A 14,804-nucleotide genomic window follows, 5' to 3' on the forward strand; every position below is an offset into this window, starting at 1 on the left:
ACACACACACACAGGAGGAAAAGCAGCTTGAAATCTACATTTTGTCACTGCTGTGGTGGCAACCTCTGAAAGAAATCCCATCCAAAAATACTTTTAAAAGATGTGGGGAAGTGCAAATTTTCAGGGTGGTGGCCAGGATTGGATTGGGCTGCAATTTATCCAGATATTGAGGGGTAGTGCTCCAATTTATCCAGATATTGAGGGGTTGTGCTCCAATTTATCCAGATATTGAGGGATTGGACTCAGGGTTGTGACTGATTTCCTTCCCAAGGTTAATGTGGGCTTTCCATTCACAGCTCCAGTGGAATGGGCTGGCTGGAAAATGGGATGTACTGGGAGCCACGGGGTTATACTGGGGGGAAAATGGTGGTGGCAGCTCTGTCCCCAAGCCCTTGGCATGTTGGAACACCAAAAACAGATGCAGGAGGTGGGAGCACAAGTTAAAACTCAGACACTGGACGAGTTGGGATGGCTGGGAACCTCAATCCAGCTCATTCCACCCTGTGCCACCTTCCACTCCATCCCACATTGCTCCAATCTGGCCTTGGGCACTTCCATGTTACCAATTTTGGGGTTTGCAGCTGGAGGAAAGGGGGAATGTGGAAATTGAGGGGGCTCACAGGGACCTCTGTGCCCACAAAGTGCTCCTCAAGGCCAGGGTTGGCACAAGGATAAGTGGATGCAGATCTGCCCCAAATATATTTAGCCTGAAAAGCACGAGGAGGTTCTGGGAACAGCTTTGCAGTGGGAATAATGGTGGCAAAACATCTCAAGGTGCAATTTGATACGTTCCTGAAAGGAATTATATCACAGAGCATTTGCAAGGACTGGAGGCTGCAGCAGCCTGGGAAATCCCTCTGCCTGATGTTCCACTCTATTTTGAGCCCTTAAAGGTGATTTAAGGGCTCAAAACATTAAATTTCCTGCAAAACATTCAATTCCCGAAAAGTTACAGTTCTCAGCTCAGAATGTAAAGAGCCTTGTACAATGGGTTTATCCCCTAATGTTTTAAATAAAGACTGATTTAGAGATTTATAGACAGGGTGTTCTTCCCTGCCAGGGTAAGTGTGATCAGTGTGGGAAGGAGAATGGACAGAAAACTCCATGAAAATCCCACGGGCTGCTGGACCAGCCTGACCTGGGGGACTGGCATGTCCCTGTCCTCCAGCTGGGCTATCCCGAGGACATCAGCAGCAATTTCTGCATGGAAATTGCAGCAATTTCTGCATGGAAATTGCAGAAAACCCCCATGGCAGGGGCTGCCCAGGGAGCTTTGGAGGTGTCCCAGCAAGGGCTGGAGGTGGCACTCAGTGCTCTGGGCTGGGGACAAGGTGGGCACTGGGCACAGCTGGCACTCCATGGGCTGGCAGGGATTTTCCAAGCCAAATGATTCTGCCCTTCTGAGGGCAGCAGGTGGCCCAGAGCCCCCTTCCCTCCGTGCCCCGGTGGCTGCAGGGGGCGACAGGCGCTCGCTCACCGCGGCTGCTCCGCTCCACGCCAACCCCGGGGGGCGTGAGGGGCGGACGCCGAACCCCCTCAAGACGCCGGGCTGACCCCCCCCACATCGTTCCCTTTCCCCGGAGCCATTTCTTCCCCTCGCCTTCCTCCCGCCCAGCTGGGCTGAGGAAGGAGGAGAGGCGGACGAGCGGCAGTGCCGGGGCTCCGAGGGGCTCGGGAGCTCTGAGGGGCTGGGAGGCCCCCGGCCCGCGCGGGCCCCTCACGGCCACTTCCGCCCGCGGGGGAGGCGCCGCCGCCAGTGCCCACGTGACCGAACGGAGCACCGCGCTGCCTCACTGTACCGCCGTATCCCTCCGCTCGCCGCTCCCCCCCCTCCCCCACCCCCTCTGTGGGGCGAGGGGAACCGGCGGGCAGAGGGGTACGGACGGTGCGTGCAGCGCCATCCGTCCCGCCGGTGCCCCCGGTGCGCCGCTTTTCCGCTTCTCCTGTGGCGGGGTGGGAGGGACTACTTTGTGTGTTGGCGGATGCGTCGCGTGGGCGTGGCGGCGCCGCCCGCCGTCCCTCTCGGAAGCCGCGGCCATGATGGGCGCCCCGCGCCGGCGAGCGCTGCGGGCCGGGGGATGAGCGCGGCCGTGCCGCCCTGAGGAGCCGCCGCCGGGAAGAGCTGAGGGAGCGACCGCCCGGCCCCCGGGGCGGGGAGCGGAGCGGGGCCGGGCCGGGGGCGCGCCCCGCGCCGCTGTCACCATTGCCGGGGCCCGGAGCGCCGCAGAGCTGCTCCCCCCGCCGCCGCCGCGCTCGCCCCAAACACGGCGGCGGCGGCGGCACCGCCCGCAGGGGCTCGGCGCGGCTCCCGACGCGCTCGGAGGAGGAGGAGGAGAAGGAGGAGGAGGAGGGAGCGGCAGCCGGTGCCGCCGCCGGGAGCCGGGCCCGCCCGGGGCTGAGCCGCCGGAGCATCAACGCCCGGGGCCGCCCGGTGGTGCCTCGCGGCCGCCGCCCGGGCCCTGCGCGCTGCCCCGGAGCGGCCCCCGGCTGCCAGACATGACCGCCATCATCAAAGAGATCGTCAGCAGGAACAAAAGGCGATACCAGGAGGATGGCTTCGACCTGGACCTGACCTGTATCCTCCTCCCGCTCCTGCTCCCGCACGTCCCGCGATTGCATCAGACCCGCGCGGCGTTACCTAACGCGCTGCCCCCGGCCGCTCCGCCGCCCGCCGGGGCTCGCCCGGGCCGCCGCGCCCTCCCCCGCCGCCGCTGCCGCCGCCTCGGCCGCCTTTTGTCCGGGCCCGGCAGATTAACGGGAGCTCCAGGATTAACGCCAGCGCTCCTTGCCGGCCCTGGCGGCCCGCGGCCCCCCCCGAGCCGCCGAGGGGCCGTGCCCTCCCTCCCCCCGGCCCCGGAGCCCCCCGGCCGCTCCGGAGCTGCCGCTTATCTCCGGCTCCTTTGGTTTTTGGGCTCCCGCAGCAAATGCGCCCGACCCGCCGTGATTTGCGTGCCCAGCGCTTTATAGATATATATTTTTTTTAACTTTAGTAACTCGCCGTGTATCGCGATTATAATCGTGGCAGGCCTGTGGCTTTCCTCGGGTTGCTTCAGTGGAAGGCTGTGTCCTCTGCCCTGATTTCCAGCCCTCCGCTAAGGCAGAGCTGTACCTTAGGATGCAGCGAGGCTCTCCATGACAAGAGGTGGCAATAGCTCCTTCCAAATTAAAAAAACCAAAACAAGCCACCAAAACAGCCAAAACCCACCATTTTTTTTTCCCGGTGAGCTGCACGAGGATGTGTCACAAACGAGAGCGCGTCGGGTCTCATCGAGGAGGATTGTATAGAATACTTATTCTGGAATAAGTAATTAGCGTGCAATTACGGCTAATGAGGCAAAAGCCGGTGTGTAGTTTTGGTGGCCTTTGGAACAGATGTGTTGGAGCGGCGTCGGGCAGATGTTTAGCTTGGAATGCCCTGCAGGGCTCATGGTGGGTAGGGGCAGGGTCTTGTTCCGTGGTGGGGAAAGATTGGTGCTGTTTTGGGGCAAGAACTTCGCTTAGAAGTTGGGAAAATGAATATTGACAGTAGTGCTCAGAGCTGGACTTCTCCCTGTGGAGAGATGTTTCTGTTCTGCAACGGGATTAGGTGGAAATTTATTGGGTTTTGGAGCAATTACATTCAGGTCTGAGCAAGTGCTCCAAATAAATCCAGTTTTTGAGCAGGATCAAAGCTGATAAAAGCTGTAGCTAGTACAGAGCTCTTGCTTTGGCATTGAGCCTTGGCCTAAAATTTTGATGGCTTTAAAACAACCTGAAAGGTTCTGGACTTTAGCAAGTGGCTGCTTAGCTTTTAGTTAAAAACCCAGCAGTTCTGGTTCATTATTCCTGCATTATGTTTGTGATAAAAATACTTTTAGGCCTGGATTTTTAGGTGCTTGCACTTGGTGATTTTGTTGGCTTTATGGAAAGAGTTAAATGATGACAAGACCAAAAGGTTTAGCCTTCACAGTTGGGGAGTTTGGTGTTTCAGGCATCTTTGGCCAGATGTGCCCTTGGTAAGGAGAGATATTTTTGACCCAAAGACATCTTTTTAACTGGTCATATGCTCTCAGCAAGAAAATTAGTGAATGCTGAACCTCGACTTTCTTGCTCAAGATTTCCTAATGATGTGTCAAATGAATATTGCTTATTTTGAATTTTTATTCTTAGAATTCGGTGTTAAAAGAGGCTGTTACACTGGGCTTAGGCTGGTGTTTCTAAAAGGAGCAGCTGGCTGCAGTTCTGCCATGAAAATTGTGGGAAAGATGGGATGGTTTCTTTAGTGATGAAAAAATATTCTAGAAAGAAGTGGGGTTTTTTGGTAGCTGCACATTTTGAACAGATAATTAATGAATGAAGACTTCTGTGCAGTGGCTTTGCATGAAGGCTGATGTTGCTGCAGAAGTGAAAGTTGAATTTTTTTCATCACTTTGTGCAGGGCTCCCATGGAATTGTTGCTCACCATTCCTGGTAGCTGGAAATAATAGCCTGGTAGCTTTGTATTCCTTACACACGTGGCCATGGATTTAGCTCTCCAACCTTGTGATATTAAGGGGAAAAAATAGAAAACCTGAAGCCCCAGTGAGCTGTTGAAGGCATGGCAGGAGCACCAGGTGTTGAGATGGCTGCTCAGCTCGGGGTAGCTGCCTCTGTCCAGCCAGAAGGGAAGGGAAGGGAAGGGCAGCCAGGAGTTGGGCATGTGGGAAATGGAGCTCTGGGTTCCTCCTGCAGCTCAGAGCACTCAGCAGCTGCTGCTCACCTGCCTTTGGGAGCTGGGGAGTGAAAGGAGCTGCAGTGAGACCAGGTGAGGTGTCTGTGTTCTGTGCTCTGTGCTCTGCCCTTTCCCCTGCCCCTCTCTGAGTGTCCCCTGTGATCAGAGATTTTTGGGCATGGACATCATCCAAAGGCCTTGCAGGAGCTCCTGGGTGCCAGAGTTAGGCTGGGTGAGGTGCTGGAGTGCCAAAATCCTTGCTTGGGCCGTGTCAGATCCTTTTAAAAGTGATCTTGATGGATGTGCAGGACAGGACATTGTGCTTGGAACCCTCAGTTCCTGAGGAGCTGGTTAAGAATCCTTGTGTGTGTGATGTGGGATTTCAGCAAAGGCAGACAGCATCTTCCCAAAATCGGTGCAGAGTGTGAAAATGGGCCTGTGTGTCCTTACAAACCACACTGCTGCTGCTTGTCATCTAATCAGATGTTCTCTCTGAGCAGTCTTTATGCACATCTTGGAAAAAAGATTCTGAATTTAAAAGAAGAAAGGGTTTTAAAGGTGGAGACATTAAATCAGCTGTGTAATGCTTCAGATATTTCTTCCTGGTTTATTTGGGTTTTAATTAATTTCTGCACTACTGGATACTTTTTGGTGCCCACGGGTGAGAAGGAAAGTTTGGATTCACGTCTTTCTTCTCTGGTGGTTGCATTTCTTGATGCTGCAAGCACCAGAATGTTTTCTGAGGCACTCTATGTGATATTTCTGAAATTGTGCAGTTTGATGAAGCCCCCTTTACTGCAGGGAACAGCAGAGACAAAACACATCCGTGCAGCAGTGCATGGCTTGCCCGTGCCTTAAGAGCTCTGTGTGTGAATTTAGCAAGTGGGAAAAAATCAGTAGCTGCTTCTTGTGGCTGTCCTAGCTCGGGTTAAACTTAGTCTGGTGTCCCCAGGCCTTCTGACAGGGGTGCAAACGGGCAGCTAAGCTGAGCCTAGGGCTCGACTGAAGCATGTGGAGCTCGTGACCTACATAGTGGTACAAACTGCAGCAACATTCAGGCGAGAGGAGATGTTGGGAGCAGTTTACACGTCTCACACGTCCTTTGTCTCGTGGAATGAAAGGCAGGGAATGCTGAAATTGCTGCAGGAAGCTCCTTAGAATCTCTCCTTAGAATCTCTTACTGCTTTATGCTGTTTGCAGTCCTAAAGCTCTTTGCATTTTTAATGAAATTTTAAATTATGGGACTTGACTCAAAATGGCTCAGCTTCCAGGAAAAAAAAAAAAAAGTGAATTAGTGGCATGAGGTCTATACTGTGTTTAAAAATAGAGCCCGAGCTGGAAATGCCATTTGTTTAAAAGACTTGGTCTCATTTTAAAATTGAAGTTTGTTAGAGGTTTTGTAACGAGTTTGTCTTGTACACAAGCAAAGGGAGGGTTTAGAAGAAACTAGAAGAGACCAACTGGCAATGCATTTTATTGGTGGGAAAGTATTTCTTTGTTCTGAAGTAAACCATGTTCCTTAGCAGTGTTTAGAGCCCAACAGACTGATTTTGCTTCTGGAGCCTGGGATGATGTTGGGTTTTGGACAAGATCAGTGCCAGTTTTGCTCTGGATTCATCTTAGAGGTCTGTTTGCATAGACAGCACTGCTGGCCCTCCTGCCTGGGGACTCAGCAGAGTTTCAGTTCCCTGCTTGCTACAGGATGTGTTTGATCCCAGGAAGATTTCTGCACTTAGCAAGCATGAAGGGCTTTGACCTGTCCAGATGGAGAAGGCAAGGTGGTGATTGCTGTAAATGTGTTCCTGCATTTTCTCTTCTGGGGTTTGACGTGGGCTGGGTCGTTCACTGCTCCTCACAGCTCAGAAAACCCCAAACCCCGTGCCATGGTTGCATGGATAGGGCTGTTGGGCAGCTAAAACCTTCAAACCCCACACTCCAGCAGGTGCTGTGGGATTCAATCCCATCCAGACTCACCCAGCCCCTTCCTGCCCTGCCTTTTCACTGCTTTTATTCAGAAAGGGACTGAGAAAAAGCCCTCATAAATTCCAGCTCGTCCCTTTGCACTTGTAGTGGAGAATTGTTAGGGAAATGCTTCAGCTTGGATCATCAGAAATTTTCAGTGCATGTGGAGATTGTTTGCACAAGCTAAACTCCAAATTCAGAAATACCTTCCTGTGCACACTTGGAAGTGGGCAGAAGTGGTGGCTGTGTGTTCTTCTCAAGGTGGGCAGAGAAATGAGTGGACCCTGCATAGTATTTCTTATATGGTGACCTCTTAGAAAATGCCCAGCCAAAGTGATTGATGATTGGAGCCTGGTTTTAAGCTCATTTAAGTGTGTGGAGTCTTGAGAACATGCAGAGCTTTGCTGTTGAACGTGAGGAGGGTGATGCTGAATCAAGTGCCAGCTTTGCTAGGACCAGGTCTGTGTGTTTTTTAAGGAGAAATCCAAGTTTTCTCTTGCTTGCACTAAGAGTGATGAGGTGCTGGCACTTGAGGAGTTACTTTGTGGGGTTTGCTGGCTGAGGACAGTTCTGTCACTGCTGAGGACTTGTGGAAATCCCACCCCACATTTACTCTGGGTGGTCCAGCTGGAGTCTTGGAGGATGGTGAATTTTGGAAATGCATCTTTCTAGGAATCTCTGCTGGTCAGGAAAGCCTTTCTGTGCACAGGATGATTCCATCTGCCTTCCCCTGACCTGGGAGAGGATGGAGAATTGAGTGTGGAGCTTATGCAACACTGGAGCTGCTGTGGCTGCTGCAGTAGAATTCATGCCCAGAGATAGTTGGCTCTAGATAACTGCTAGGCTGGGGTTGCACATTTCTCTGGGACAAAATTCCTGTTGCTGCCTACCCAGTGCTTCACTTAGGACACCAAGAAGAACTTGCTGGTCTTGCCAAAGTGTTCTGGAGCACAGTGACTGCTGTAGAGACACTGAGTATTGATGTCTTAAAACACTGTGTAGAGGAATACAGAATTATCTTCATTTTCTCCCAGAAGAGAGGTGGCTGTGCTCTCCATTCTCTTCCTTATAGGTTGGTTTGGACACCTAAGTCCTCTTTGTTATGGAAGCAATTGATATAATTTATTCAATAATAATATGGCTGAAAGGATGTTGTGTTAAAACCTCCCTGTGTTAAAAAGCATAAAGCCAAAACTAAACTTCAGGGAGTACAAATCCAAAGTTGAAATGTTATATGTAAAGCTTCTGTCCACCAAGTTTTTGCAGGTTGTGAATTGCTGAATAATTCCTTAAATGAAATTATATTTGTAATGGATTAATGTTGTTGCCATATTAATGCTGCATAAGCTGACAAATTATACCCTGGTACCTTAGCCAGAATCTTCCCCTCCAACAGGTTTAAACATGAAAATAGTTGTTGTATAATGATTTAAAGGACAATTGTTGTGTTCTGACAAACTGGAAGAGAAGGGAGGGAATAGGCAGCTGAGCTGTCAAATCCCTTAATTACATTAGAAACTAAAGATACTGTCATTACTCATAACTAACTCCCAAAGCCCAGCTCCTTCCTAGTTTGGAGCAACTCAGAGCTCTGTGTGATTTTTATTCATTTACTGTGCCTGATACAGGGGGGATGTTGAAGGTTAATTTATTGCATGGCTTTTTCAGGGAGGAAAATAGGATCTATAGCCTGGAGTTGTGTGTGGTAATTCCTGGATATGCCCTGTGCCTCATCTTAAATCCTAGGGGAGGTGTGGGCTCCTTTGATTTGGGCACTTTTGGGATTAAAGCTGTGCAAGTTTGTGCTTTCCTGTGAGGTACTGGAATGGTGATTTCTGGACTGTAAGAAGAGAATTTATTTGGAAATGTGTGGCCCTGTAGAGCAGGATGTCTCCTGAAACATGGATTATTTGTGGGTGGTTGAGTCTCCTTTGGGCTCTGTTAGTTTTTGGATGTGTCTTAGGCCCAGGTTGATATTTCAGATGTAAACAAATCCTTGTTCCAGTTTCTAATTCAAGCCAGCATCCTCTTTGCTCCTGTCATCATCTGCCTCCTCTGCTGTCTTGCCTGTGAGGCCCTGGAAAAAAAAAAAAAAAGAAAAAAAAAAAGCATTTTTGTTGAATGGAAGTAAATAATTGTGCAATTAGGCCCTGTATCATGCTGCATAAATCTAGGTTATCTTAATAACGATTCTTAGGCAATGGAGCTCAAGTGGTGGCTCTGTGATTCAAATGGTAATTGACTGTGCAGCTAAAAAAATTAAACTCAACTGCTCTGTGTTTGGGATGATGACTATTGCAAAAGCTGGCATTGTTCCCTTTAAAGATGAACTCCCAGCTCCACAGCCCCAGCGTGCAGCAGTGCAGAAAAACTGCTTAATATCCAGTTTTTTGTAGTGAAGTGCTTAAGAAATGGCTTTATAAACTTAATTCTGCCTTTGTGGAGCTGTAGTATAATAGCTTTTAATTGCATGATTAATTTTCTTAGAGGCCTCTGCTTAATTCATTGCATTGCCTGGGTATATACTGGGCTACAACTGAAGAGTTGTGGATTTTCTGTTCTTTCATTTCTTGTGTGGGTGAGTTAGAGAAGTAATGTCCTTTTTTTTATGCTAACATTTAGAGGAGGGAAACACCAGATTTCATTTGGATAAAATTATCTCTTTGGAGCTTATTGTTTGAGTAGTGGTTTATTAGAATGGCCCTGGGTCTTGTTTTGCCACTCACCTTTATTTTCTTTTGACCCACCCCACGCACATTAAGGTTTGATAAATCCATACAAACTCTACTTTTTGTAGTTTCTGTTCTCTGAAGGTTTTTAGTGTGCTGTATTTGTCCTGCAGCCCCACAGCTCTTTTAAATTCCCTTGTCTCTGAAAGTTTTTTGGATGTTCTTTCAGGCTTGCAAAAAGTTGAGTCTGAGCCATTTTTCACTTCCTGTCAGTAAATATCAAAGTAGTGACTCCTCTGTGCTGGCTTCTCTTTACTGAATAAAATTCCTGTGTTTTTCTGGGGGTGTTTGAGGTTAGGACATGCCTGAGTACACAGTGGTGGTTCAGGGAGATCCTGCAAAGTGGGGTGGTGTGCTGGGAACACACGGTCACATCTCACAGCTCTGCTTGAAAGGGCTCCTGCTGACTTGGCTTGGTGGTTAAAACAGGTCAGTTTGGCACTTAAAAACTCAAATTGAGGTGTGCTAGTGCAGCTTCTGCCAGCATTGGTTCCTTTGGCAGGGATGTGCTCAGTCCTTGTCTTGCCTTGTGCACAGCTGGATGTGGCACCCCATGCTCTGCTGTGGGTGACAGGGTGAGGATCAGTCCCGGGGTGGATTTGATGATCCCAGAGCATTTTCCAACCTCTGTGATCCTGGGATTCTGCACCATCATCCTTGGGCCACCATGTGTTGTTTGCTGGCTATGGAAAGATGGCATGTGGCCTTTCCAAAATGTCAGCAGAAACAAAAGAACTTTCTTTGCTGGACCTCTGCATGTTTCCCTCTGGAAATCTCTTGGGATTGTAGGTCTGAGTTAGGGAGTTTAAGCCCAGTCTCTGCCTTCACAACTGAAGAGTTCTGCCCAACTTTGTATCAATAACACAGAGTGTGTGGTGCATCATTTCTGTTCCTGTTTGCTCTTAGCTCTTTCTGAAAGGGAAGGGCAGCTTTGCTGTGCCTTTAACATGGTCAGCTGTTCTAGAGGGGTTTCATGGGTTGGGAAGGATTCACAAGGATCATCAGAGTGCAGCTCTTGGCCTTGCACAGGACACCCCAGCAATCCCACCCTGTGCCTCAGAGCATTGTCCAAACATTTCTTGCAGCTCTACACAAGAGCTTGTGCTTCCTTTACTCTCTGCATGCTTTTGTATCTTTATTTATGATTCCAGACCGTTTTGAAATGGAAGTTTCAGGTGCCTTTTTCTCAGCCTTTGTCAGTACAAGCTGTTCTCTAGAGCAGCCATCATCTTTCATGCCTTTGTTACCATTTTTTTCTATTTCTGCTGTGAGGTCTGTGGGGTTTTTTCCCCCCAATTTTCACGTGACCCCCTTAGCTCTTCAGCAAAGCCTCCACATGGCTGAGAGTTCCTGGACAATCTCCTACACCCCACAGATGAAGGGAGAGTCTCTTGCTCTGGGATAACTCCCAAATGCCATATAATGAGCAGTCCAGAAGTGAGTTGTGGATGTAGACAACCTGGCATTTCCTCCTGAGGCATCTTCTGATTTATTTCTTTATGCTGTGGGAATTTGAGTTCCCCTCCAGACCTTTGTCAGCCCCATGACCTCATGTGGGCAGCTTTGCCTCCTGGATATGAAAGAGTTGCAGTTATTCCTTATCTAGGTTGTTGCTTTTAAATTGCAGGCTGAAAGTTTAAAAAAACCACTAAAAAATGGGGGGAAAAAAAGAATCCTTGTTGGAATATGGAGCATCAAGGGGTTAAATGCATTTCTTCTAAATGATAAAATGTTTCAGCCACATCTGAGTTGGTCCCTTTGCTTGTTGTTTAAGGCACAGATGGTAGAGTTGACAAGTGCAGCTGGCTGGCTACAAGGAATCCTCCTTTGCTCTGAAGAACTTTCTTCCTGTTCATTTCCTCTATACTTCCTGATGATCCAGGCTCCTAGAAAAATACTAAAATTATTTTGCATTTCATGCTGGCTAATGGAAATGCTGCCTGTTAAATAAAGAAGGCACTCATGGCTACAGCTTAAACAGCATGCATGTCAGGAAAGTCTTTAGATTTGCCTGGATATATTTTCCTATGTCATTTTCTTTTTTGTTGTTGGGATGCTGTCAAGCAAATGGCACTAATAAGAGCTTGGCCATTTGTCAGGGCTCTTAAATCTGTTTGAGGATGGAGTGTGGACACTTCTTGTAACACTCCCCCTGTAGCTCCAGGCTGTCAAGCTGTTGAACAGTTAGAGCAGTGCTGGTTTTTTTCTCCCTTGCTGTTGCTCTGTGCACTTGTTTAAGCTGGACTTAAAGGGCTGGAGGTCACCAGGGGAAGGTTTCAGCCCAGCTGTGCTGCCAGACCTCCTCACACAGCTCCTGCAGCCAGAGTTCCTGAAACCTGCAGGCTAATTCAGACAACAAAGCAACTTTGGGAGCTTTCAAAGGCACGCTGTGCCTCTGCTCCTGGGCTTTGCTGTCACATGGGACGTGGCAGTGACAGCTTGGCCACCCCACACTGGTGGCTGGGTCCCCTGGCAGGCAGGAGGGTGAGGCTGACACGAAGCAGAGCTGGCAGCAGATGAGGACTGGGCTGGTGGGGAGCAGATTAAAGCAAGGCCAAGCCTCCCCTGCCTGAACTGGAAGTGAAAATTAGCATTCCTGGCAGTTGTGGAGCTTGTTTCAGGCTGGAGATTTCCTCAGTTTAAGGCTGTTCTTTGTTCAATGAAATTCCACGTTGGGAGAAATGGACTGTTGTTGTTTTAGTTGCAGGTGTCAGGTTCAGGGTGTGCAGAAAGGTTTTTAGCTCCCAAGCACAGCTTGAACAGCCCCATCATCCACAGCTTCAGGAATACTCAGCTCCTTGGAAATTTCCTTTCTAAAGAAAGATGAAATCCAATGCTTGCTAGGTCTTCCTGAAGCCTTTGATTCACAGAATCCCAGGATGGTTTGGGCTGGAAGGAACCTGAAAGCTCACCCAGTTCTACCCCCTGCCATGGGCTGGGACACCTTCCATGATGCCAAGCCCTGTCCATCCTGACCTTGGACATTCCAGGGATCCAGGGCCAGCCACAGCTGCTCTGGGCAGCCTCTGCCAGGGAAGGATTTCTTCCCAATATCCAATATAAACCTTCAGTCTGTCAGTGAGAAGCCATTTTCCCTTCTCCTTTTGTTTCAGGCCCTTGTAAATAATAAATATTTGTAAAATTACAAAGGGCTATGAGGTTTAAAGCTCTTTTTCATTTTTGTTTTGATGTAAAACCTGTCTCAGCATTGGGTTTAAAAAGCTGTGTGTAAATTCTGAAGCACTGCATGCTCTGGCCTGCCTATAAAATAGGAGATGAAGTCATTTGCTCTTTGTTTTCCTGTTATAGCCACCTTAAGAGTGGAGTGAGGATCAGGGGTTAAATACTTGGAAGTATAGGACTTCATAAAATCACTCAGACATTCTAATGATGTTACAGTTACTGACTGCCAGTGTTGATCATTGCAGGAAAAGCTGCAGCTGTTGGTTTTTGCAGCTTCCTTGTGACTCTTTAAGAATTAAGAATTGGTAAATGTTTTGCTCTGCTTTTTTGGCCACTTTCCATTATTAGGAAAAAGTCTGAATTTGTGAGCAAAATCAGTTACAGGACCAACATGAGTAATTTACTTTTATATCTCTATGTATGTAAAAAATTGCAAGTGTATACTGCATATTCTTTAATTTGGTCTTGGCATAATGTGAATATATAGACAGCTATTTTTGAAAGTGATTATAACAGCTGATTTGCATAATGATCCAGAATTTTTCTCATAGCAACTGGAAAGACTGTCATCTTCAGCAATGTGGGAATGATTTCAGCCTTTAAGGAGAGTGTTTTGTTCAGTCTGTGAGCAGCACTGGAGCAAAGGCATTTCTGCAGTGGCACATGGATCATTTGCATTGGTCTGGTTTCTGTATTGACAAAGCATCGTTGTGGCATTGGGTGATTTAGCAGATCATGGGCTGGGGTGATTTTGGGGTTCCTTGGGCACAGCACAGTGCTCTCTTGGCTCCTTTGGAAGTGGGCTTGTGTAGTTGGGGGTAAGAACATGAGTGGAGGCTGTTCAGGTGTTCTGCCTTGTGTGTCACAGGGCTCCAGAGTACAGAACAGGTGTAAAGCTGCCAGAGGGTGACCAAAGGAGGGACACAGGGATGGGGAAGGGTCTGCAGGGGCAGCTGGGGGCACTGGGATTGTTCACTGGAGGAGACTGAGGGCAGAGCTCACCAGGGCTGCAGCTCCATCTCTGCTCTCTGGGACAGGGACAGACCCAGGGAAGGGCTGGAGCTGAGCCAGGGAAGGTTTGGGTTGGATTTCAGGGCAAGGTTCTCCCCCAGAGGTGCTGGCACTGCCCAGGCTCCCCAGGGAATGGGCACAGCCCTGAGGAGAGCTCCAGGAGAGCTTGGACACTGCTCCAGGGTGGGATTGTTGGGGTGTCTGTGCAGGGACAGGAGCTGGATCCATGATCCTTGGGGATCTCTTCCAGCTCAGGAATGATCCTCTGAACATGGGTCTGTCCAATAATTTTATTTTATTTTATTATCAGCACTAAAATCCCAGCTTCCATGTTTACAAGACTGAGAAAGGAATGAGTACTTTAAAAACTGTTAGAACCATTTTTGGGAATGAGTATCTTAGGAAAGAGCTGCTTTGGCAAAATGTGGTAGGATTTATTTTATGCTTTTTAAAAAGCCCATTTCAAATCCTTGTGGATCCTTGTGGGTTCCTTCCAACTCAGCATATCCTATGATCCTATGAAATTTTGGTAGTTACACCACTTGGGTTGGCTTTGTTTTTGCATGTGTTGAACAGCCTCAGTAAATGACTGAGGCTTTTTCCATTTTTGTTTTCCTGTCTTAAAAAAAAAAAGCCTGGAATCGATAATGAGCTTGTTGCACGTTTTAAATGATCAGTTCTCCCAGATTTCTAAAATTAGCAGTATGGTTACCAATTCCATGATGACTCAGAGTTCTTCCTTTGAATGGAAGCCCAGCTTCCCAAGCTCCTGTGTAAGAAATCTCATCTTGGTAGTGAATATCTTAATTTCAGCTTTGGAAATCGATGTTCAATGAAGTGAGGTGTGAAAAGGGGTGTCTGGGAGCTGCTGTGTGTGGCTGGGGAGAGCAGAGCCTGCTGAAGGTGATGCTCAGGGGATGGTTGCTCCTGAGCTGGTCCTTGCAGTGATCAGGGGCTGTCCCTGTCCCTGAAGAGGAGTTTCATTCCTCAGCATGGGGATAAAATGGGCTGGGAGGGATGCAGGAACAGCCATGCCCTCTACCTGCTGCAGATCTTGGGGTATCTTTTCCCAGGATGGGTGGAAGAAATTGGCTTTATGACAGCTTTTCCATTTAGGTGATGAAACTTCAATTTCTGCTCAGAGATTTAATTCATCTGTGCAAACAGCAGCACCACTTCCATTCTGTTCTTCCATCTCAGTGCTCCCTAAAGCAAAGCCTTTCTTTAAT

General features: G+C 48.6%; 1 protein-coding gene across 1 annotated transcript in view; it reads left to right on the forward strand.

Annotated features, from left to right (window-relative positions):
* Positions 1–2,089: 2,089 nt before the first annotated feature.
* PTEN (phosphatase and tensin homolog) overlaps positions 2,090–14,804 on the forward strand; it is a 51,001-nt gene continuing 38,286 nt past the window's right edge. Inside the window, exon 1 of the mRNA XM_054637872.2 lies at positions 2,090–2,575. Coding sequence (XP_054493847.1) covers positions 2,497–2,575 — 79 coding nt within the window. The 5' untranslated portion in view covers positions 2,090–2,496. The remainder of the gene's footprint in view (positions 2,576–14,804) is intronic.

Source organism: Agelaius phoeniceus, chromosome 9 (genome assembly GCF_051311805.1).
Source record: "Agelaius phoeniceus isolate bAgePho1 chromosome 9, bAgePho1.hap1, whole genome shotgun sequence".
Classification (NCBI taxonomy): Eukaryota; Metazoa; Chordata; class Aves; order Passeriformes; family Icteridae; genus Agelaius; species Agelaius phoeniceus.